General features: G+C 48.9%; 1 protein-coding gene across 5 annotated transcripts in view; it reads right to left on the bottom strand.

The window, feature by feature from the left end:
• Positions 1–25,545, bottom strand: part of RAP1GAP2 (RAP1 GTPase activating protein 2) — a 219,598-nt gene that overhangs the window by 131,338 nt on the left and 62,715 nt on the right. For 2 of the 5 annotated variants that reach the window (XR_008664107.1, XM_055322777.1), the window contains exon 1: positions 12,880–13,045. The exons of the other annotated variants lie outside the window; for them this stretch is intronic. Coding sequence is in view for 1 of the 2 variants with exons in the window: in XM_055322777.1 (XP_055178752.1) it covers positions 12,880–12,986 (107 nt within the window). In the remaining variant the exon portion in view is untranslated. Of the gene's footprint in view, positions 1–12,879; positions 13,046–25,545 lie in introns of those variants that run through there. 5 annotated transcript variants of the gene reach the window in all.

The raw sequence follows: 25,545 nt of genomic DNA, 5'->3' as shown, positions 1-25,545 counted from the left end.
CAAAGGTCAGCTGAGAGTCAAGACTCTTCTCTCCAAACCCCTACTGGAACCCAAGCTGAGCCCCCAGGAGTTCCCAAAAGCATCTCAGTTTTATGGAGACCAGACTAGAGCTACTCCCACCTGCCTACCCCAACTTTAACCAGGGAAGCACTCTCTTTTATCTTCTTTACATATTAGGGTCTGAATAAGATGTTTTTCTTTTACCATTTAGCCATTTTTAAGTGTGCAATTCAGTGGCATTCGGTATAATGCCATCATCATGGCTCTCCACTTCCAGAATCCTTTCATCATCCCCAAAAGAAATTCTGATCCACTGAACAAGTACTCTTCCTCACCACCTCCTCAAACTCTGTTAACTCTATTCTACTTTCTGTCTCTATGCTTTCACCTACTCTAAGTACCTCATACAAGCAAAATCAAGCAAGTCCTCTCTTCCTGTGTCTGGGCTTAGTCACTTAGCATAATGTTTTCCAGGCTCATCCACGTTATATTGGAATTCCATTCCACTGTGTGGCTAAATAATACTTTGTATGGATATACCACATTTTGTTTATCATCCAGTCACCTGCGGAAGGACACTTGAGTTGCTTCCATTTTTGGCTATTCTGAATAATATTACTATAAACATAGGTGTGCAGATATGTTTGAGTCTCTGCTTTTGGTTCTTTTGGGTACATGTACCTAGGAGTAGAATTGCTGATGAGGGTTCTGTTTCCACAAATAAGTCCAACGAGTGAAATAATTCATTAGCCTAGTCCCATTTCACAGACAGGGAAACTGAAGGCCAGAGTCTGAACACCATGCACATTCAGGATCATATGGAGTGCTACTTCCCCTGGGCTTTTCTGTGAGGCCTCAGGCTGCCCCTCCACCATGCTATAGTCATTTCCTTGTTCTCTAGAGGTCCCTACCTCTCATACCCCTGAGATCTCTGCTGGGCCTGAGCCTCCGGCAAGGAGATAGATCATAGAGAGTCTGCCCCACTCTCGACCAGGACCTTGGGACCAAGAACAGCCACTGGCTAGATGGCCAGAGGAAGTGGCAACCTAAATGGAAGAAATCCAGACTTTCTGGGGTTGAGGGGCAAATGAGCCCCACAGAGCATCAGCAAAAGAGGACGGGGAAGTGTCATTCTATACCAAAGCGGAAGGCCAACCCTGAGCAAGGTCAGGCCGTTCTCCCAGACAAGGTTGCACTCAGTGAAATGTTCTCAATGTGACTGCCTCGATGTTCAGAATGGACTCTGGGAAGTGTGTTTAATAAGGTTGGGGATCCAACAGGGCTGCATCAGAGAAGAGACAACACCTCACTCAGCAGAGGCAGAAGGGGGCATCCCTGCATCTGGGAGAATACCAGCAACTGCAGCCACCAACGAAGTAGACAAGACTGAGGAGAGACCAATACCAACTAAACTCCAAGGCCAGCAGAGAGGGCAGCTGCTATTTTATCCTGTCCAGTTTCCATTCCCTGGTCTACTCATATTAACACACCAGATTTCCCAAGGTGACCTCCCTCACATTTCCTTAGTCCAGGTTACTCCATCCCTGGAACCGGGGAGTCGGAGGGGGGCACAACCCCTAGACTCGACTCATCAGTGTATCCCATTCCTCTGACCAAAGTTCAGGGATGGGCACGTGACCCACTGTGTCCAGGGTAGGTCATCTTTGGGACTCATCAAAATTACTAGGAAACAGATTTGCTCTTCCCATTGGTGTCACCAAACTGATAGAATGTAAGTCTGGAGCAGCCATTATCTTCCTTTGTGGATTATCTGAGGATGAACTCAACCCAAAAGAAAGCATAGCTTAGGGACGGGGAGAGAGAACAGTGTCCAAGGACACCATTCAAGTCCTGGATCCAGTCATACTTGAATCTGTCCCCCACGAACATTCCAATCACCAGTAAATTTTTCTTTTCCTTGAAGTTCTATCATGTGCAACCAAAAGATTCCCAACTCATTTAGTTAAATTGCCAATCAGAAGAGTCATTTTGGGGGTACCACCCACCACTCCACCAACACAAAGACCCTCTAGCCCCAAACCCTTGATAAACAGAATTATGACAAAAACTATAGAACTCTATTTCAACTATAATCCTAATTCTGTTTTTCTATGCTAACTAGGGTACCAAACTGCCATAGTTTAGGGGAGGCAGGGAACAGAGAAGTCTAACATGCCCTTCACTCCTTGGCATTTAACACCAACCACAAAGTGGCCTCAGGTGATCCTGACAGCCTCGTTTCCCTCTATTGCCCAGTATGAATAATCCACACCACAGTCCAACTGAGTTCTGAACATGTCCTCTGCTCTCCCTACCTCCATTCCTTTGCTTACCCTGTCCCATTTAACTGGAATGTACTTCCCCACTTGAGCTCCCCCTTCAGAAATTTTGTCCAGTCTCCATGGCCCACCTCAAATGCCGCCAACTCCACGAAGTCTTCCTTGGGTGCTCCCTCTTTCTTTTGACTTCCAAAGAGCTTACACCTCTTCTCCCACACCCCCATCTTCTGTATGGGGTTCACACTAAATGTGCAGCTTTAGGTAGGTCTTATTCTCCTCCTGGACCCCATTGTCCAGCACCTGGTCCATATCTGGCACTCCACAAACATTGATGGGAAGTGACTTGAAACTGCACAAATAAACGTTTGGAACACAACCCACTTATAAGCAGGACTGCTGCCTGTGCTTGCAATCACGGAGGAGGAAAGAGGGATAGGAGCGCTTTCTAGAAAAGGGGGAGAGGCAGACAGAGGAACTAAGACATGGAGGCCAGGTGTCCCCTGTCCCCCTAAGCTGCACCACAGGCTGTGTCCTGCCTCCACGTGGCCATGCCCTTGGGGGACCTTCTCAGCTATCAGTGACTGGCTTTTGTTGATGTCACACTCAAAAGCCCTTCTTGGCACATCTGAAGATCTCGTTTTCAGACAGCCTGTTTCAGTCACCTCTTGATTTACACACTGTTTTTGTCTTTGCATCTCAGATTAAATCTTATTAAAATAAATGTTCTATTAAAATACAGATGGCACAGGTAACCCGGGCTCCAGCCCAGACCTTCCCGTTCTCATAGAGAATCAGCAATTTCTGTTCTAATTAGTGAGGACAGCAGCCAGGAGCCCTTTCAGTTTATCTAGAGCCTGGGAAATCAGACTTTCCCCCACTCTGGGCTCCACTGCCCCCTCCCTTGCCTGAGATCAGGCCTAGTAGTCAAAAGAAGCCCAGCTGCCCCAGAAACCAGTCCAGTCTCTTTCTTAAAAAATAATGTGTTAAGGTGCCACGGTTCTTAATGTTCTGAAGCATTTCACACACCTGGTATGCATTTCATTTCATACACCTGAGCTGCATCACCACCCACTTCATAGAGGCAAGAGAGGGCATTACCCTCAAGGGCAGAGAGGTCAAGTAATTCAGCTGGGGTCACCATGAAATTGGCGATGGAGGAAAAGCCACAGCGTTTGGCATCAGGCAGATTTGGGATGGAATCCCAGTTCTGCTGTACAAGCTGAATGACACTGGAAATGTCACCCCTTTTGAACATCAGCTTTCTCCTCTATGAAATGGAGATGGTGACAGTAAGCAAGGTGCAGAGAATGAGACAAATGAGGTGACAGCCTGGTGCCATGCATACAGCGGGGCCAATGCAAGCTCCCAGCCCAGTCCCTTCTCTTAGGATTCCTGGCTTTTATACTGTAATGCATAGCCTCCCATAATTTTTATTTTACTGAGGAGCAATTAGGGAGGGAAAGGTAGGAGGAACATCTAAAGCCAAATTAACGTGGCCATTCCGCAGCCCATCTCCTGCAGGGAACCCTCATTTCCAATCACAATGGACCTACCCAAATCAAGGAAGCCCAACAGGTAGGCAGGGCAGGGACCTGGCCCGTAGCCTCCACCATTCAGTTAGTACCAATATGCAGCCCCCCACCCCTGAGTCTCCTGCTTCACACACTGTACATCCAATGCCTCAGTGGTGGGGGAGATGGCCATGCGTGGCCAGGTGTGGGTGCAATGGTGAGCAGAAAGGGACCAGTCCTATACTAAGCAGGCTCCTGGCAGCTTAGATGTGATGCAGGAAGGCAGGCCCAGCCAATGTTGCCAAAAGCTTCTGCTTTCTCAGGAGAAGACTGAAAAAAAAAAAACATTTGTAACATGGAACCTTCCAAGTTTAAAATATCAGCTTAAAAGGAAAAAACACATGTAAGCCTAATAAAAGCCCCTCAAGAATGCACAGGGCTTTGCACCTATGTTGTTCCCTGCTGTATTCCCAGCACCTAGAACCGTATCTGGCCCAGAACAGAGGCTTTGTGAAGACCTGAGGAATCTGCAGGGGCCATTTCTAACCAGGCAGATTCCCAGGTGCCAGGGTGCTGCTGTCTCACTCTCTGCAGCCGAGACAATGCGGTGGTGTAGCATGTGACTGTGACAAGCGAGGGGAGTCCTGCCTCCACCCTTCTAGGGATCTGTCTGATCAACCTGGTGAACCTGGTGAGCTCTGTGCCTTGCTTGCGGGCTGTTTCTTTTTTTTTTTTTTAATTTTTATTTTTATTTTATGATAGGCACACAGTGAGAGAGAGAGAGGCAGAGACACAGGCAGAGGGAGAAGCAGGCTCCATGCACCGGGAGCCCGACGTGGGATTCGATCCCGGGTCTCCAGGATCGCGCCCTGGGCCAAAGGCAGGCGCCAAACCACTGCGCCACCCAGGGATCCCTTGCGGGCTGTTTCAAGTTGTATCTCAAGAGTAAGGGCTCATGACGACAAAAGGCCCCAGCACAGCCTCCTTACTCTGCCATACAGATTCAGTGGTTGGCATAGATCTTTACGGTAAACACACAGAAAAGGGGGGAGGGGGGCTCTAATCAACATGCCTGCTCCCTCCTGCCTTTGGAGAAGTGGGCTAACCCTGAGGCCTGGCAGGGTCAGCCCACCCCTCAGAGGGCTCCAGGCACTTGGCTAGAGTTCCAGCCTTCATGAAACAGTGTGTTCACAACCGATAGGCTTAAAAAGCAAGTGACAATTTTTCAACCCACCCTTGCTCCGAGGGCAGTGAATAAACACAGCATCAGCTCCGCGGTCCCACTGAGTGTGTCTAGAAGGAGAGGGAAAGGTAAAACCAAGCTCATTCGCCCCTAGAAATCAGTGTGGATTCTTTGACATCTTCTTCAGCGATGAACTAGGACTCCCCAGTTAGCAATCCCAACGCACAGGGATGCCTGAGGTGGCTCAAGTGGTTAAGGGTCTGATTTGTGATCTCTGTCGGTTCAGATCTTAGTCTCAGGGTTGTGAGTTCAAATCTCCAATCGGGCTCCACATTGGGCACAGAGCCTACTTTAAATTTAAAAAAAAAAAAAAGAAAGAAAGAAATTCCAACTCATGAAACCCCAAATATATTCTTTCCTTTATTATGGGTGTCAAGGCTACCCCAGGTGTCCCACATACATGGCAAAGGGCTTGACTCCACATTAATCATAACTGGACTGTGGGAAGGCACAAAGGAGCCTGCTAGGGGGCAGGTAAGTTCTGTCTTGATGTGGATGCCATCTCCACAGATGGATACATACGTGGAAGTTCACTGAACTGTGCCCTAAGACTGGACACTTACTGTAGAAGTGTGCTGCACTTCCGTGCATTCATGACAACAGTGGCAAATACATGTATTAGGCACTTCTCAGAAGCCAGGCACTGCATAAGTGCTTACCCTGGGTTCCAAATAAAGTATCAGTTAAGAGCACAGCCTCTGGACCTGAACAAATCAGGATTAAAATCCGTTTGTCCACCCCTCCACCTCTGATTCTGCACCACCCCTCCCCCCACCTCATCTCCTAAAACTCCGAGCCTCTGTCCCTCTACTGGAAAACGAAGACAATAACTGGTAGAATTAACACAGGTATGTAAGCCTACAAACAGTAAGCCTCAGGAGATGTTGGCTGATTACAACCATTCACCTTCAGCAACCCCAGCACCTGGTGTTTGGAGCCCATCTGAATATACAAGAAAGGTGCCCCCTCCTTCTAAACTGCAGACATCTCCACATCATCATCTCAAGTTTTTCCCAAATCTATGTGCCACCTGACTATTACTTTTCTTAACACTTTTCTTTAAATTGATCGCAATTTTTTTTACTTAAATTTACTTTTTAAAGATGTTATGTAACCATCATACATGGAAAACCAGTACCAGTTGCCAGAATTCATGTTTTTAAATAGCAATTAAAATAAACAGCATGTGTCCACCTGAAATCATCTTGCCTACCTCATTTACTCTTTATGGATTCAGGAGGCAAAGGCACTCAGTGTGTGGGGCGGGTATGGGTGGGGGGGGGCAAGAGGGCCTCATCTGCTTAAAAATACTGAGAAATTTTCTGAGCCATCCAGCAGCCCCCACCCACACAGAAGTGATTTTCGTTGGTTTAACCAAATGGGCTTGGCAGGCCCTCTATTTGGCAACATCCTGGTACCCGGCCATCTGTGTACCAGGCGGACTCCAAAGAGATAAAACTGTATTTTAGAAAAAACATATATTCACTAATGGCGATTGTTCACCCATCCAGACACGCACTGGCCCCTCTTTGGCATGAATGAAGGGAGCCCGCCTCTGCCTAGCAGACAGCAGCTCCAGGACCGGAGATCTAGGAACTCAGTGTCAGGGCAGCCCTGGCACCCAGCTCCAGATTTAGGACTGAGCCTGCACCCTCACATCTACAAGTCCCCTAACCACACAGGAGCAGGAAAGGAGTCAGAAAGAGTCATAATGGCACTCCACATGTGCACATCATTAGTTGTATTTCTCTCCAAATCTTTCCCATAGGGGAATGCAAGAGAGAAGGGGAGAATCTCCAACCCCACACAAGGAAAGGACATCTTGAAATCTATGACAGAGGGCACAGGGCACTGCAGTATTAAGAGGACCTCGGGGAACAGGCAGTGCACATATTTTTTCTGGGGAGTCAGTGAGCCTCGTGTGCACCCATTCATTCACACAGCAAATATTTACTGAGCACCTCCTATTCTGGGAAATGGGGACCCAAGAGTGAAAAAGGCAAAGTCCTCACTCTTAGAGAGCTCACTTTCTAGGGGTGGGAACCGTCAGTAAACTGTTTATTACATAAGCCAGATAGTAACAGTTAATGATAAGTACCGTGAAAGAAATAAATCAGGGTAAAGTAATAATGACTGGAGTGAACTGCTCAGATTGCAGGGGAGTCCTTTTAGATGAGATAACATTTGAGCTGACATCCAACAAAGAGGAAACACCACTCAATTAAGTCACCATGAACAGCACATGTAAAGGGCCTGGGGCAGGAACAAACATGGCATGTTCTAGAAACAGAAAGGCCTTTGAAGCAGAAATACAGTGACCACAATGAGTGAGAGGCAAAGTGGAAGTAAGGTCCACCTTCAGAGTTTGGATTTCATTTAAATATAATGGAAAGCCCATTGAGAGATTTCTACAGTGGGAAGACTTGATTTTACTTGAATTTTTATTTTTATTTTTTTTTTATTTATTTATGATAGTCACACAGAGAGAGAGAGAGAGAGAGAGGCAGAGACATAGGCAGAGGGAGAAGCAGGCTCCATGCACCGGGAGCCCAATGCGGGATTCGATCCCGGGTCTCCAGGATCGCGCCCTGGGCCAAAGGCAGGCGCCAAACCGCTGCACCACCCAGGGATCCCCTTACTTGAATTTTTAAAACTCCACTCTGGCTGCCATAAGAAGAATGGATAAGGAGGACGAGAAGCAGGGACACCAAACAAGAGATTAAAACAGTGGCTCCAATGAAGGAAAAAAAAAAAATACCTCATTTCTGCCTCAAATTCTGTCCCTGAACTCTATGAGTCTAACTTCTCAGGCACTCAGTGAGGCTTAAAATGAGAAGCTGGCTAAAGGGAGATGTTTGTTCTTTAAAGCAACGACAGCAAACCGGGTGGCATTCAAACATCAGACAAGAAAGGGCAACTAACAGGCCCTTCCACAAAGGGCAGGACCCAGTCACTTCCAAAGAAGAGAACAAGTAGCCATCTGTTCTGGGGCCAGGGAATAGATCAGCTCCTACTGGGTGCCCCTTCCAGCCTTGGGACTCTGGGACTCCAAGGCCAGCACTCCTGCACACTCCACAGGCTTAGGCCCCAAATCCAGCCAGCTTGTAGGCCTGCCACATGCTCTCCCATGGCAGAATGCAAGTATCCTCCATGACACGAGCCTTCAAACTCCACGGACAAGTCAATCAACTGCCAACGTCACCAAAACAGACAATCTGATAAGCTCCAATGCGAGGTCTTGCCCAAAAAACAAACAAATCCAAATATGATAGAGCCTCTAAAACTAAATACCATCTTACAGTATCATAGGGGACAGCAGAACATGTTAAATGACACCAGGAGATATCATCCGTAAAACCCTGACTGTGGGAAACTCCCCCAAGATAATCAAGTTTCTCCAATAAAGAGATTATAAGGAAAACGAAAGTTGGAGGAGAAAACTCATAAAGTGACATATCACCAGTTATAGTGGATTTTTTTTAATACTGTCTCAAAAAAAAAATTTGAGGAGCACCTGGGTGGCTCAGCTGGTCAGGAGTCTGCCTTTGGCTCAGTTCGTGATCTCAGGGTCCTGGGATCAAGCCCCCTCAGCCCTGCACTGGGCCCCCTACTCAGCAAGGAGTCTACTTCTCCCTCTGTCCCTCCTCACCTTGCTTGCATGCCGTATGTTCTCTTTCAAATAAATAAGGAAAATCTTTGAAAAATTTTTTGAAAAACTTATGAGACAATTAAGGGAATTTGAACACTAATTAAATATACATATATATATTTTACTAATTAAACATATTAAGAAATTACTGCTAACTTAGGGAGTATGATAATAGTGATATGTTTTCATAGAAAAATTCTCATCTTTAAGATACATACTGAAATATTTATGAATGAAATGATATCATGACTGGGATTTACTTCAAAATAATCTTGTGGGGGAGTGGGTTGGTAATTAAATGAAACAAGATTGGCCATGAGTTGATAATGGCTCAAACTGGGTATCATATTACACTATCCTCTCTACTTTTGTGCATGTGTGAAAATTTCCACAATAAAAAGTTAAAAAAAAAAAAAGCTAGGATGAACTTTTTCTGATAATCTACACAGGAATAACCTACTGGCCATCATTATACCCCACAACGGAGGGATCAGAGAGAGATCAGATTAGTTAGATTCACTGTTCTGCTCCACCACCACTCCCCCAGGGCCTACCATGAGTGGTTTACTGAATAATGAGTAGATTCATACTATTATCCTCATGAACCCCATGGTGGGAGTTGTCTCAAAAAACTACCCCCAATAAGATGTCTTTTCATTTACACTAAGTGACCTCTCTCCAGAATGTCACTCTCAAGGCTATACAGCTTCATCTATGCTTTTTGGAACATACATATTTTGATTGTTTCTCTGCCTCAATCCTCCCCACCAGAAGTACCCATTTGCCACCTCAGAGGAAAGCACTCCCCCACCTCCCACACCTGTCCACTTCTATCATGGTCAGAGTGATGCTCTGCATCTTACCCCAATCTGCCACAACTACAAGAAAGCAGGATCTGAAAATCAAAGCACTTTAAAGGAGCTTTCCACTAAAGTGGTCTGCAAAATGCCATCTGCAAGGAAGGCTTCATTCAGGTGCCTCCTTGGAACCATGCTCAAATTAGTCCCCCCTCACAAATACACCACTGCTTCTGCAGGAGCCCAGGTGATGGGAGTCCCTGGAAGACGGTCATAAAGAGGCAGAACCTCCAGGTTACCCCACAATTCTCATGCAGAATTGTCAAGTCAAGGCTGATGAGCACAATAGCCACTTCTCCAAGAGGCAAACAGAGACTGAAGCTTTCAGCATGGTTCTCAGGACCTACCACAAGTGACCTGGGGTCACCTGGTTCTGGGCACATTTGGGACACCTGTGTCATTACCATCTTCCCTGGCACACCTGCCTCCTTCAATATGCAATATATTTCTAAGTTGCCTGGGAAGCACAGGAAGATGACACGAACCACAGGGCCATCACTGCAAAGCCACACAAGACCACTTCATCCCTTACAGCCAACAGCCAGGAGTGCTATCTGCATAAACCTGTCAATTAAAGGTGCTGGGAAGATCGATGGATGGATCAAGCCTTCTGGGAGGGATGAAGAAGAGATCTGAGTCTGATCCGTGAATGAGGGTGGGGAGGAAGCAGAGACTCCGCAAAGTGAACATCCAGCCTGGCTGGAGTCTGGGGAGCAACGTAAGACAGGCTGACAGCTGCGGCCTGCTCCAGCACACCCCATATTCACCCCACCCCCAACCCCCATGGCTGATGCCCATAGAGCGAGGGTCAGTAGTGAGCACTGCATTTCAGATCCTTAAAGACAAAGAAACCCCAGAGTATAGCAACAGAAGCAAAGGTCATTTAGCACCAAGATGAAATCAACCCCTCTCCTCGGGTAAGTCAAGTCTGTGGCCAAAGCAATCAGGATGACAGAAGCAACAGCAGAACAGGATGAAGGCAGGGGCTGGGAGGGCCCCAATGCCTGCTGCATAGCAGGGAAGGGCATAATACATCCAGGACAAAGGACAAGATGCCATGAGCCTAGGGCATCTTCACCCTGGCCAACCCCTTCCTGTCCTCTGTCCAATCCTTCCCTGTACCTCACTGCACCTGCCTCCTGAACCCATGCATGGCTGTCATCCATCACCAGACATGGTACCTTGGTCTCTCTCCAAGGGCACAAGCCCAGAAAGAGATGAATAGGAACAGTTCTGTTCAAACCCCTTCATCCTCACATGACACTTCACATCTCTCAGGTGCGTCTTCACCCACATTATCTCACTCAAGCCTTTTGTATGTACACAGAAACAGGCTCAGGGAGATTATACCTATACTATCATGTCACAGTCAATGGCTAAGCCAGGACTGCACAGGCAGTCTTCCACCCCAACATACACTCTATACTCAGAAACAGGAACTGGTCTGATGAAGCTTGCCTGTCAATCAAGCACATCATCCTTCTCATTCCTCAAAACAGGTGCTGGTTATCTCAAAACAGTCATCCCCTCTCCCTCTGACTTAGAGGATTGACTTATTCATCCCCCCCCCCCTCTATTGAAGGACAGGGAATGAAAGGAAATCAAAGTCTAGGGGGAAATGGGGCTCAGACCTGGAGCACTGGGCTCTAGAGTCCTGCTGGTAGCTTTTACTGCTAGACAGGTTTGTCCCCAGCATCAGCCATTCCCCACATCACTTGCAAGGTTTCTGCCACATTCTATAACATTTGTGTCATTACTAACTTTTTCTGTGAGATGGACTCATACTTGTGACTTAATACATTTAATTTAAAGTGATGCTTTATATCACCACCACAAAGAGGAAAATCAGTACCACTGACCATACCTAGGAGAGAAACCTAAAAATAAATAGCACAAAAACAACCTAAATTGTAGGCAGGCACTGTTCCCCACTTTAAAGGCCTGGAGCCAGAGGTCTGCTTTCTCTTTGTTATGAAAGAGATCAGCAAGTGTTAAAAAGGTGTTAAAGGCAGACTAGCACCAACCTGAAACTTTCTCTTTGAAGAAATCACATGCATTGGTAGAGAACTGAAAAGGGAAGAACCTTCTCACTAGGTGACTCAATGTTATTTCATGCTTAACCACCTGAAGTCATTTCACTGGCTAGTCACCTCACACTGTGGGGAAATATCAGGGAAACATAAAATTGGACTGCATCTTAGGAAGGGGGACAAGAGGGATGGGGGACTCCCACACCAGAGGCAACCCATGCCAGCTTCTCAAAGTCTCCAGTCCACTGCCGGGCCCCCCATCCCCTCAGGCACATCCAGCTTCTGGGCAAGCCCAGGGGTCACCTGTCACCATCCAAGTGTCTGGCTCCACTGCCCTTGTCTTAGCCCTTGTCTTAGCCCTTTTCTAATGCAGAGCACAGAACTAACGACTCCAACTCCTCTGCAAATTAGAATCCAGCAGAGCCACTGGAGTCACCCCAAATCCTCACAACATCTCTGGGGACAGTCAAGTCTGATGACCCCCAGTTGCTGGGAAGCTTTGGGCTCCTGTGTACCCTGGCAGAGGAGTGACTGTGTGCCAGCCTTTGTGAACGGCTCCCTTGGGTCTTGCGGACATCAAGCCTGCAGCAAGGGACCGGAGCCCAGGAAGCTGCCCCAGAAGCTCCTTTGCCTGCCCCAAACCCCAACCTCTTACCCTGTAAGTCATCCAGAGCATCTCTGAAATAGCTCAAGAGAATGATCCCCAACATCCCCGAACAAACAATCAGTAGAGTAAATCCAAGAAAGGTGAAGATGCAAAGAGAAAAATAAATCCAAAGAGGGGGAGAGGGGACTGTCAAGCAACCTCCAAACTTGCTCTTGCCAGCCGGCGCTGCGCCAGGGAGGCAGATCACGGCCTGGCAGGCACCTCACGAGCTCAGTCAAGTTACAAAGAAGCAAAGGGCATCTCCGGCGCATTGGGGCACTCGGGCTGAGCCAGGGGCTGTCACCGGGTCGGATCAATGCTACCCGTGCTGCAGGCTTCAGGAAGGGCACCTCATGGGCAAATGGAAATGGGGACGAAACACTTGGGGCCCCTCTGTTGATGATGGAGCCCGAAGGGCTCTCCCAGCCGTCCCCCACCCCCCACCCCCGACCCAGCCAGTATCCAGCCTCGGCTTTCTCCCAACAGCCGGTGTCGGGGGTGAGGCTCCGGAGTCACTGCCCCGAAGGCGCACAGAGCAGAGGTTTTTCCCAACAAACTCGGAGCCAAAGGTCCTTTTAGAAAACTCCACCCCAAAGAAAACGGGGGTTTAGGATGAGAGCGGAGGAAGGGGGGGGTGGGGGCAGGCGGCGCTGCCAGGCTTTACCTTTTCTCTTTATTCTGTTTTCGGGATTTGTGCAGAAGTCCGATGAGCACCACCGCGGCGCGGATCCCTGCCTTTCGGCAATGCATCCTCCCCGCGGGCTGGGACATGGCGAGGCCCCCGGCGGTGCCCAGCCGCGCCCTCGCCCGCCCGCAGCGCGCCCCCGTCGGCCCGGCTCCGCGAGCTCCGCGCCGCCCGCTCCCGGCCCCTGCGCCCCGGGCCCCCGCCGCCCGCCGCTCATGGGCCCCGCCCCGCCTAGGTGCGCCCCGGGGGTCAGGTGACCGGGCGCTCACTTCCCGGCGACCTTCAGCGTCTCCCCGGAGCCCGCCGGGCGGCCGGCGCCCGCTGCCCTGGCGCAGGCATTTCCGAGGCTCGCTGCGGGCGCGGTCCGGACGGGCGGCTCCGGGGCTCCGGCTCCGGCTCCCGCTCCCGCTCCCGCTCCCGCTCCCGCTCCGACGCGCCGCCCGCGCTGGGACCCCGCCCCGGCCCCGCCTTCCGCGCCCCGGCCCGGACACCCCGGCTGCGGGCGGTTCCGGCAGCTCGCGCCCGGCGCTCGCCCTCCGCGCCCTCCGCTCCGCTCCCGGCGGGCAGCGCCCCCCCCCCCCCCCGGCTCTCGCCGCTCCCTCTCGGTCCCCCCTCCCCTCCCCCTCCCCTCCCCCCTCCCCGCCCCCGCTGGCGGGCCCCGGGCTTCCTCCCCAGGCGAAGCCGGCTGACGCGCTCTCCGGCCCGGCCCGCCGGGATACTTCCCCAATGCTGTCACTGTCTTTAAAACACAAGAGAGAAAAAAACATGCACCGAGACGAAACGCGCGTCCTTAGTCCGTGGGAAACTGCCTTGGCCCGCCCGGGGCCAGGCGCGTAGAGAGGGTGCCCCGCGCCCCGCGCCCCGCGCCCCGCGCCCCGCGCCCGCCCTCCCCGGCCGGGGCCGGCGGTTAGACTCGGCGGGATGCTACCTCTCCTTTCCCGGAGTCCGGAGTGCGGGAGGGACTGTCCTGCGAGGCCAGAGGGGGCTACTCCAGCATCAACCCCTCCCTGGGCTGCGGTCAGTCCCCAGGGGGACCAGTGTATCCCCCTGCGCTGGAAGGTGGACACAACACTGGGGTCAGGGATCAATTTCACCTAGGCTACACTTGGGCCTCCTGCCCCTGTTGCCAGGGAAACGAAGGGGCGCCCCACCCCACCAGCACCTAGCACCCCATTGCCACAGACACCCCGTGTCAGTTCTTCCCTTTCTCCTGCACTCCCCATGCAAGCCTCCTCTTCACTTCAGAACTGAAAGACAGAAGGTCACTGGCCAGCTCCTGGGCAAAGGCCATGGCCCAGTCCCTGCCACTCACTCACTTCCATCTGCTACAGGAAGCCTAGCCCCTTCACCACCATCACCACCACCCTCATGTCCACACTGGCTTTGCTGCTTCTTCCCCCTAGAGAAGGGACTTGGGCAGAGTGCTGGAGGGAATTAAATAAGGCAATTAGTCCATCCTCTGGGAACAGCCCTGTTGGGGCCATAGAGGTCCCTGAGGCAACTTGCCTTATCGTGGGTTTTGTTGTTTTGTTTTTGTTTTTAATACAGTCTGGTGTTCATATAAGCACAGGGTATCAGGGAGGGAAGGGGGTTTGCTGAAGAGGGAGAGAGCTGGAAATGAATTCCAGGGCCTGAGGCCTCAACCCCACCTCTGCAGTGGGCACAGTTTCTTGCTGGCACTGGAGTTGAGGTGGAGAGGAGGGAACACCAGGGTGGTGCCAAAATGTGCCTGGTTTATTTATGAAGCATCCATTAGCAATGGCCCAGGCCCTCCTGGGATTGCCTGGGCAGTGGGGGATCACAGAGATAGCCACAGACATCTATTTATAGCCAGAGAGTGAGTGACCAAGGCCCCACCCTGGGATTGCAGCTAGGCCTGCTGTACAGAGTGCACAGGTATGGACCTGAGAATCAGTCTGGAAAAAGAATGGGGAAATGAGTGCCCTCAGTGGGAGAGAGGGCAGAGCAGAGCACAAGCAGCTCAGGGCTTTTGCCTCTGACAGAACACAAAACAGACAAGTTAGCTGATGGACTATTTCAGCTACAGGACAGAGAGGGTGATGGGGGCAGTGGCCATGGGTCTAGCCCAGCATGGAGTGTACTCTATACAGAAGAAGGCTTCGTCTCAGTGCTAGGCCTAACCCCTTCCCAGGCAAGTTGAGTATGGGTGGCTCTAGCCCATCCCCCACTGCCTGGGAGGTATTTCAGGCCAAGGGCATCAGTGGTCAACAGGGCACTGGAATGAAGGCAAAAAATCTTTCCACCAAGCAGGTTATCCTTCTTGTTCTAGGGTTCTGGGCACTCTCAGTTCCTCTACAACCACAATGTTTCCAGCCCCAGTGTGGCTGAAAACACAAGGTTGTCCCTAAAAGACCAAAATGTGATCTGATACCTAAGGCACTAGAGGTAGAAGTTTGCTGAGGGTGATAGGGCCCTTCCTTCTGCCCACACCCCATACCAAAACACCAAAGCATAAGGAGCTGGCCAGTGACCTTCTCTCTTTCGGTTCTGAAGTGAAGAGGAGGCTTGGATGGGGTATGTAGGAGAAAGGGAGGAATTGACGTGGAGTGTGGGCTGCAGTGGGGCACCTGGTGCTGGTGGGGTGGGGGCACCACCTTCCTGGCATAAGTCAGGGAAGGCAGTGGCCATCTATGTTAGACTTTGCCATTCAATCGACGTTTATTACTTTGTGCAGAGAGACTAGGGTAAGTGAGCAATGGAAGACCATCTTTGCCCAAAACAATCAGGGCTAACACACATGAAACCACAAAAGAATCCCATTCCCAGCTACCTTGGGCAGTGTGACCCAGCCACCGCTCCCCAAAATTAGGCCATTCACACACACCCTTTACCATTTCTTGTCTCAACAGCATTTACCCTGTTATTTATTATTTTCCTTTAATTAAATCAATTCACTTTTTTACTTAATTTTAAAAGAAGACATTACCACTCTAAATGCAAATCTATTATTGCTTGTCATTCATACCATGACAACAAACACAAACTTACTAAATTCTAGCTCAATACTATCGCTTGACAAAGGCTCCGAGCTTAAAACACCTTCGTTAAAAGAGAAAAATAGGCAAGGGTTAGCTGTTAGCCACACACTTGCACCAAACAAAGACATGGCCCTTAAAGAAATCACAAAAGTTTGAAAGGGAATCGAAAGGGAACAATTTTCACGTTAGTGACTCAACAGAGAAGGCTGGACACATCCAGACTAGAGCGAGGGAGGTCAGTGAGGTCTGCAGAGAAGGGATCTCCCTCATCTCCACCACCAGCAATTTATCCCCAGCAGTGACCCCACTCACAGGACCTCAAAGGTCTGCTCCAGCCCACCCCCAAGCCCACAGTCCCCGAGAATAAATGCTAAGCAGCTGCCACCCTGGGTCTCTGCCCGAGTTGGGAGGGGGGGACCCAAAGGCTGAGGGGGCCTGGGTGGGAGTGGAGGGAGGGCACGATGGGAAGTTAATCACAAACACAGGGCAGACAGCTGCACAGCCTGTTCCTAAGGGGCCAGTGGGGTGAGACAGGCACGCATGCTTGGGCCTAAAGAAAAGAGCCTTCTGTGCCTGGGAACCCGCTCCAGGAGACACATCCGTGTGAAAATGGGAATCAGCCCTGCTGCCAGCACCCAGGTCTCAGAGAGAGCGCAGAGCAGGTGCTCCCTCCCAGTCCCACCCGACTGGACTCGACTCCACCGCCAGCTCCAGTACCTCTGGTGCCTCCGTGGCTCTGCAAAATGACTGCAACCCTACTCAGCTAGGATGGCTAGGATTCAGAAGAGATATGCAGCAAAGAGGGGTTTTGAAGCCAGCGGGGGGGGGGGGGGGGGGGCTTTTATGAAAATCAGACTTTCAGATGCCTTGCCCCTCCCCTCCTGCTGGGGACAGCATCCCAGCCACCCTATGGCTCACACAGCCTTAGACCTGCTCAGGACACGCCAACACCTGCCACTCTTGTATGCCTTGAGGGCACACCCTTATATACAGCAGCTTGGAGAAATCACTCCAAAGCCTCTCTCACTCTCACTTCTATGGAGCACTCACACCTGTGCTCCGTAAGCAACGGGGTGTCATGCATTCTTGGCAGGTGCATCAGCGCCCCCTGCTGGGCCTTGTTACACATGCGTCTCTGGGATACTACCTAGGAAGAAAAGAAAAAATTGGAAAGGTGGGGGGGTCGGTAAGGAAAAAGAGGGAGGGAGAGAGGCAGGAAAGGTTGGGAAGGTTTGAGGTGTGGAAGTCATTTACACTCTGTTTGGGTTTGTGTTGTTTTTAAGTAAGCACCATGCCCAGCATGGAGCCCAACATGAGGCTTGAACTCACAACCCTGAGATCAAGACCTGAGCTGCAATTGAGCATCAGATGCATAACCGGCTGAGTTCCCCAGGGCCCCAACATTTCTACTTTGAAAAGATAGGTGCAGGAGAGATCTTTGACAACACCCAATGCATTGACTCTCCTCCCAGCTCCTAACGTCCCCTCTCAGAGACCACGAGCATAAGACCCCATCCCACTACAACAGGGTCCTTCAGTGACAGCAACAGGTCATGCCATGGCCAGCCTGGGAGGCCTCAAAGACAAACCTTGGGAGCCCTGGCACAGCCATACTTTCCTGGAGCCACATATTTCATACTAAATAGAGGATCTGCCTAGAAACTGGCTCAGATTTTGGAAACGGATCTTGGTGGCTTGTGTGGCATTTCCGAGCTTCAGGGAAAGGAAACCATGGCTGAGGAAACCCACAAATCCCACTCAGTGGCAGGGATCCAGCCCCCAGGCTGCACATCATTTGGTACCCATGCATGATGTCAATCAGAACTTTGCTGATTTTTTGCTCAGGGGTTATAAAAAGCGGGGTAGGAGGAGGAAGAAAGGATTTCTTTATCTATTCCTTGGTTACTGGAGGTATTTAAAATACTTCTGGTTCATTTATGGAATGTGAATCCATGAATCTAAGTAGCATGAGTATAATTTTTCCCACAGTAGAAAAGTTCAAAAGGATTCTTCTGTGTGTGATATTTCTGATGAATATGAAACAGCACATTTTGCATGGAGGCCCCCCAGGGGCCAATCCAGAGAATTAGGAGCAAAAAAGGATGAGGACTGGGTGGCCCGAGGCACACTCCTCTCACACCGGGGTCCCTGGTGCCCACCTCACAGATTAGCAAACCTCCCCAGCTGTGGCTACCACTTGAAGCCACTTCCACTCTAGGGTTTTTGGGGCTGAGTGGAAAAGTGAGGAGGAAAGCTGTCTTTCCATAATATTAGCAACATTGCTTAGCAACATCTTTCCAAGCAAGAACCAGCAGACTATCCAAAAACCTATTCTGTTTGGATCTACAAAGAACAGAATGGTTTCTTATACATGTATTATTTATATACTATTTTATATACCCAGTCACGCCTTCTGTCTCTGGCTTCCTTGAGAAATGACGTATTACACCTAACTGAGATTTCCAGACAACTAGAGCTTTGAGTACCAAACTTTTTGTTTGCTGGCTTGCTTTTATTGTAATAAACTTGGCTGAAAATTTCTCTGAAAAGTGTTTCACGTTTTCATTTTTTTTTAATTTTATTTATTTATTTATTTATGATAGTCACAGAGAGAGAGACAGAGAGAGAGAGAGAGGCAGAGACACAGGCAGAGGGAGAAGCAGGCTCCATGCACCGGGAGCCCGACGCAGGACTCGATCCCAGGTCTCCAGGATCGCGCCCCGGGCCAAAGGCAGGCGCCAAACCGCTGCGCCACCCAGGGATCCCCATTTTCATTCTTTTTAAAGGCAGGTTTTCTTGGTGACTCAAAGCTATTACTACCAATACTAACCATTGTATTGCACTAACTGATACTGTACTAACTGATACATAACAGTTATGAACAGGCTGCTGAGAAGCCATTTGTCCCTATAATTAATGACACCAAACAGCTGTAGCACAAAGATAACCACAGGGAGGGAAAAAAAAAAGACAAACCTGGGTTAGAATCCCATCTCCACCTTTTACTATCTGTGTGGCTTTGGGCTAGATTTTTAACCTCTATGAGCCTCAAGTTTTCTCATCTGTAAAAAGTGGATAACAACAGCATCACCCTCTGAAGGTCCCTGCAAGAATTAAATGAGCATAGCTGGTCCACACAAAGACTTGTATGAAAATGTTCATAGTGGCTTTACTCAAAATGGACAGTCCAGGGACGCCTGGCTGGGGCCAGGTGGGTGATGCCAGTCAGAAGAGTATGTGACTCTTGATGTTGTGCGTCTGAGTCCCACACCAGGTGCAGAGATTACTTAAAAATAAATAAACAAACCTCAAAATGGACAGCCCATAAACGAACTGTGGAACATCCATACCGTGGAATACCACTGAGTACTAAAAAGGAACAAAATACCAAAACATGCAACAACATGGATGATTTTCTAAAACATTATGCTGAGTGAAAAAAGCTAGATACAAAAAAAAAATTTGATTCTATTTATATGAAGTTCTAAAGACAGACAACCTACTGTGCAAAAATTAGGGCAGTAGTTGCCTCTGGGGGTAAGGCAGTTTCTGGAGAGACAGAAATGTTCTATATCAGGATAGGATGGTGGAATCCATTTGTCCAAATGTATAATTAAGATTTGTGCATTTCAATGTATGTAAATTTTACCCCCAAAAAACTGAAATTAATAGTAACAGCAGTAAGAGTAGAGTGGCGGAGTGGGCCGAGTGGAGATCTAGCTGACCCAAGAATGGCACAGCATCGCTAACTGCTGGGGGCACAATTCTATTTACAGTGCAAGTACTTGATATCCACGGTAAGAAAAAGTAAAAGAAAATGTTCACAGTGGGGGGGGGGGTATTAACAGGGATTATATCTGGAAGTAAATGATGAACTTAATTGTTACATTTGTATTTTTCTACTATATACAAATTTATAAGGACTATGTTTTAAATTCACTAAGAGATAGATATTGTCGAACATTTCAAATGAGAATGCCTATGACAGTCCCTGACAAAGACTCTTTGAGTGGCCTTTCTCGCTGTGGGGTTTGGAATCCTTGCTCAGTGACTGTTCACTGGGAAACCAAATAACTGAGCCTGACAAAAATTACAGTGAGCACCAGAGGGGTATTGTGAGCCTTACTCTAGAACTTCTCTTTGGTTCCCCTTTTTGCTCCTGACTTGTATATATCTGCCAGACGCAAGAGTCTTTAGAAAGACCGAGGTACTGCTATGTACACAGGAATTTAACTGATACACAATCTAGGGTTTAGGTGCTCACAGCAGTATGCCTGGGGCCCCTACACATACATTCCACCAGGGGTGTGTATATGTCGGCGTGTGTCAGTGTGTCTGTGTATGTGCTCGTGTCTATATGTGGGGGCCAGGATGGGATGCCAAGCAGAGTGTGCTAGCTAGCACCTGGCCAGGCAAGAGCACTAACTTCACCTTTGAATCAACACCAGGAGGATCACTGTGTGGGCTGCAGACAGCTCATGAGCCTGGTCAACCAGAAAATTCATAGGTTAGGGCTTCATCTACCTGATTCCTGATAAATCTTAATTGTTTTTTTTCTGTTGTCTAAACTAATCTCTTGCTCCTCTGGGATGGATACTCCTTCCTAGAGGAAATTGCCCCTACTGGTGGGTGTAATCAAAGCTTTTCTGCCCCACGGAAAGGTGTTTCCTTCACAACGGACTCTGGACTGGAACTCACTGATGTGTTAATAGCTCTTTCCCATTTTGACCCTCCTTCGCCTCAAAGGCAAACACAGGGCTTTATCTTCAGTGTTGACACAGACTCCCCTGGCTTGGAGCTTCGCCCCACCGGGCCCAGCCCTGAGAATCCTGCTGAACAGCTGTGTCCGAGCTTTGCAAGCTTTCTACCAGGCAGGCTTTCTGGGCCCATCGCTCCTTCCCCAGCAAAGTCCCTCCAGCTGTCTAGCCTGTGTCACTCCGGTTGTAATCTAAGCTCTTTTGGTAAGCCACTCCCCTCCACCCTCAGGGGGAGCCTCATTTAGTTGCCCCCATCTTGGCCTCCCCCAAGTCCCAGAGCTGTGCATGGTCTGTATGCCTCTCATCCAAGGCTCCAAACTCTTTGCTCCTATCCATTTTCTTCCCTGTCCAGGCCCCCTCACTCAGTCACAGGGCAGGATAAGGGGCTGCATAGGTCACAGATAATGGGTCACAGCTGGTAACTAAAGGACTAAAGTCTCCCAGTTCTTCCCTTCTTCTTAATAGACTACAGAGGTTTCAAGTGGGGGTTACAGGGAGCCAGGCTCAGGAGCCAGCTCTGTGTGAACACCATCAGTCAACCTGTCACGGCAGGGGACATGTAGGGAAGGGTGTCCTAAGACAGTCTCCAGGCAAAGCCAGCAGTGACTTTCACGTGGCCCCGTGGCAGTGATGAGAATAGCTCTCTTCAGGATACTGGGAAAGCAGGGTCTGGAGCAGAAACAGCTGCAACCCACTGCACCCCACAAAGAGTAGAGTGCACTAGAATAAGTATAGGTGGGACAATTAACTGAGAGTGTAACATAACCCATAATCCAATGGGGAAATTAACTGAGCTGCTATCTCAGCTGTTGAGCTCTCCCAAAAGAATGCCCCCGCCCCAGAGAGACCTTCTTTGAGCACTTACCTAGAGTACATGGTTACTCTGGTTACTGGGCACCTTGTTCGCTTTGTTTTGTTTTGATTGATTTGTCTGTTCACCTGTTGTTGGGTCTTTCTGTCCTCGTGGCTCATAAAGCCCATAGAGGCAGAAACTATTCATCTCAGACATCACATTTCCTTCCACCCCACCCTATACCCAGAATGGCATCTGACACACTCCAACACTCAGTAAACATTACTGGAAGGGAGGAAAGAGGGAAGAACAGGCAAAAGAAGTTAGAAGGAGGAAGTAAGGAATGTTACCCCTCCAGGAGGATCCTGTGTCCTAGAATCTGAGCTTCCCTGACCCCAGAAGAATCTGTGGGCTTTTGACTTGACAGCCCTTGTTTGGCTGTAGGGAAAGGCAGAGCACTGAGGTCCCGGGGATGGAAATCACAGGTGGAAACACTCATATGGGGTGGCTAAAAAGACACCTTCTTAGGGCCCTGCTTCAAGCTGGTGCAGCCTGGTGAGTCTAGCAACTGTGAAGCAGCCACTCCAACTCCAAGGCTTCTTTAGGAGTGCCTGAAAGCCACTCCAGCTTTTAGACAACCCTAGGGAGGACTCCAAAAGTACCATATTTCCTGCCAAGCTGAGAGGCATTTTTTCTAAGTATTTTCAGAAAAATAAGAGTGTGGCTGCAGTGAAGGTGTAACTGTCTTAGGTGGTCCCAAATCCGGGCTCATCCCACACCAGCCACCTCCACCATGTCGCCTAAATTCAAGCCCAGTGAGATCAAAGTCATATACATCTGTTATACCGATGGGGAAGTCGTGCCACCTCTGTCTGCCCTGGCCCCAAAGATCGGCAGCCTGGGCTGTCTCCATAAAAGTTGGTGATGACATACATCAAGGCAGCTGGTGATTGGAAGGGTCTGAGGATCACAGTGAAACTGACCATTCAGAACAGCAGGCCCAAATTGAAGAGGAACCTTCTGTCTCTGCCCTGCTTAGCAAAGGAACTGCCATGACATAGAAAGAAGTGGAAAACATTAAACACAGTGGAAATACCACTTTTGACAAGATTGTCTACACTGCCCAAAAGACAGGGCACCAATCTTTAGCCAAAGAACTCTCTGGAACCATTGAAGAGATCCTGGGGACTGCGCAGCCTATGGGCTGCAATGCTGATGTTGCCACCCTCATGACATCACAGACAACATCAATAGTGGGACCGTGGAATGCCCACTAGTTAAGAACTACAAAGGAAAATATTTCAATAATAATAATATTTCAATAATATTTCATTTGACACCCTGCCCAAAAAAAGTAAATATGATGAAAATCAAACAATGTTATCACATTTCAGCTAGCTGGACACTGTTGCCTGCCCAAGGCCCTGAGTCTAGACCTGCTATCTCTATTAATAAGGAAGATTAGCAACTGTTACAGAGGTACTAAAGACATGTTAGCATCTGATATTTTCTCCTTGAGGTTGTGAGGAACACCGTGAGAGAACCCAAAGGGGAATGGCTTTCTCTCAAGGGACCAATGTCAGGGAAGGCTGTGTCCTTGTACCACCTAATGTCACTTTTCCCAGTTCCAACTTTGGAATCACTGGGCCAGCCCATTCATTTCCACCTTCTTCCTCTCCTCATCTGGAGCTTGGAGGATGAGCGAAGGGCTCAGATGGTCTCCGTGTGGGACAGTTCTATGGTCCCCCATGGAGAAATCACCCCACCCATCCTGAGGTGTCCATGGCCTGGTGTCAGTCACCATCCCAGCTGTCCAAGAGCAGTTCTGAGGGCAGGAAAACACCTCATAGGGTAATGAACACCATCCCAAGACGCAGGCATTTGCACACCTATTATTCCATTGAATACTCACAGCTCTATAAGGAAAGGATATTAGTATCCTCCCCATCTGGGGGGTGCCTGGGTGGCTCAGTCAGTTAAGCATCTGCCTTCAGCTCAGGTCATGATCTTAGGGTCCTGGGATCGAGCCCCTCCTGGTCAGTGGGGAGTCTGCTTCTCCTACCCTCTGCCCCTACTCATGCTCACTCTCTCTCTCTCTCTCTCTCTCTCAAATAAATAAATAAAATCTTTAAAACAATATCCTCCCCATTTGCTAGATGAGTAAACTAAGACCCAGAGAGGTTAATGCTTCTATCCAGGATCACACAGCTACTAAGAAGCAGAGCCGGGACCCAGCCACAAATGATCCCCATAGATATTGACCTCCAAAAAATCCAAAATGAAGGGTAGTAGAGACCCAAGGAGAGGAGGTGTTGACTGGGCCAGAGGCTCCTCCAGCCTCTCACCAGATCTCTGCTGCTCAGCACTTAGGCCCTTTCTTCTTCTGGCTGATGGACCTTGATATTCTCTCTCTCTCTCTCTCTCTCTCTCTCTCTCTCTCTCTCTCTCTTTAGAAAGAGATTTTATTTATTTATTCATGAGACACAGAGAGAGAGAGAAAGAGAGGCAGAGACATAGGCAGAGGGAGAAGCAGGCTTCATGCAGGGAGCCTGACGTGGGACTCGATCCAGGGTCTCCAGGATCACACCCTGGGCTGAAGGCAGGCACTAAACCGCTGAGCCACCCGGGCTGCCCGGACCTTGATTCTCCCTTGAGAAGCACTCTGACACCACTGTTGTTGTTGTGATTCAGGTGGGGCTGTCCTCTCAACCTACCCGTCCTGAACTCTAAAGTGGGTCCCATGGGCCTGACCAATCCATGTACTCCATTCACTAGGCCACAGTGATGGCTTCAGGAAGGGGCACATAAACCTGGTTGCTCCAGAGTGAAACACCTGATTTTTGCTGGCACCACAGGAAGAAGCAGCTCACTAACCCCTGGGGTTTCCAAAGTTGCTGGCTATGTTATGAGAGGAGAGTTGCCTGTGAACAAAGTGAATGTGGAGGAAACCAGAGCTAAGAGATAGGGACAGATTGTCTAATATTTTCTGACCCACCTAGATCCAGCCATTCCTGAAGCCAATTTTCATAAGGGTATCTATTACAAGAGCTTTTCTGAATTTCCTTTTCCTTTTGATGTCTTCTTTTTTTCTTAAGCCAATCTGAATAACCTAGCTAGTTAACATAAATCTCTACCCAATGGTTAAGGAAATACACAAGGGGGAAAAATAACACACAAGGGGGTTCTTGGCAGGTAAGAAGGCCATATCACTCCCTCACCCCAGAGGAGCATCCCCCAAGGGGGCCCATGGAGAAGCCTTCCCAGGAAGAATTCCTAGAACTGCTTCTCCAACAAAAACAGCCTAGATGCACCAACCCACCCAATAAGCAACAGACCTGAGCACAGTTCATGGAGAATCCTCTTGACCCTACCACGGGGAAAGCAGACACCACAATTCTGACTTTGAGGATAAAATAAGAATTTCTCTCTTCCTCTTTGATGTCAGCATGCAGGTCACTCATTTCATCTTCCTTCAATAAAATCAAGGACTATTCAAGGAAAATGTTTAAAAAAACCAGCAGGGGCAGGAGAGGCATTCAAACAAATCCAAAATATGGAACATTCTATAAAACAATTTTGCCGGGTCTGCTGTCCTATATTTAAAGAGACTAAAGAGGTGTGACAATCAAGTACAATAAGTGATCACTAATAATAAGTCAATAATATAACCTGACACACAGTCCATATTCAAACTTGGAACAACTGGAAACATTTAGATACAGACTATATATTAAACTATATTTTTAAATTAATATTAATTTAATTGCTTACATGTGATAATAGTATTGTGGTTACATCAGAAAATGCCTTTATTTCAGGGAGTTTTTGGTGAATGTTTAGATGGAATAGGTCATGATGTCTGCAACTTGTCTCTACCTTACCATCATTATACAGAGAAAAAGAGAGAGAACAATCGGCAAGTATTAATAAGTAGAGAACCTGGGATCCCTGGGTGGCACAGCGATTTAGCGCCTGCCTTTGGCCCAGGGCGCGATCCTGGAGACCCGGGATCGAATCCCACGTCGGGCTCCTGGTGCATGGAGCCTGCTTCTCCCTCTGCCTATGTCTCTGCCTCTCTCTCTCTCTCTCTCTCTCT

Source organism: Nyctereutes procyonoides, unplaced genomic scaffold, assembly GCF_905146905.1.
Source record: "Nyctereutes procyonoides isolate TBG_1078 unplaced genomic scaffold, NYPRO_anot_genome, whole genome shotgun sequence".
NCBI lineage: Eukaryota > Metazoa > Chordata > Mammalia > Carnivora > Canidae > Nyctereutes > Nyctereutes procyonoides.
Note: the sequence above shows the minus strand (reverse complement) of the source record. Positions and strands in the feature narration are given on the sequence as shown.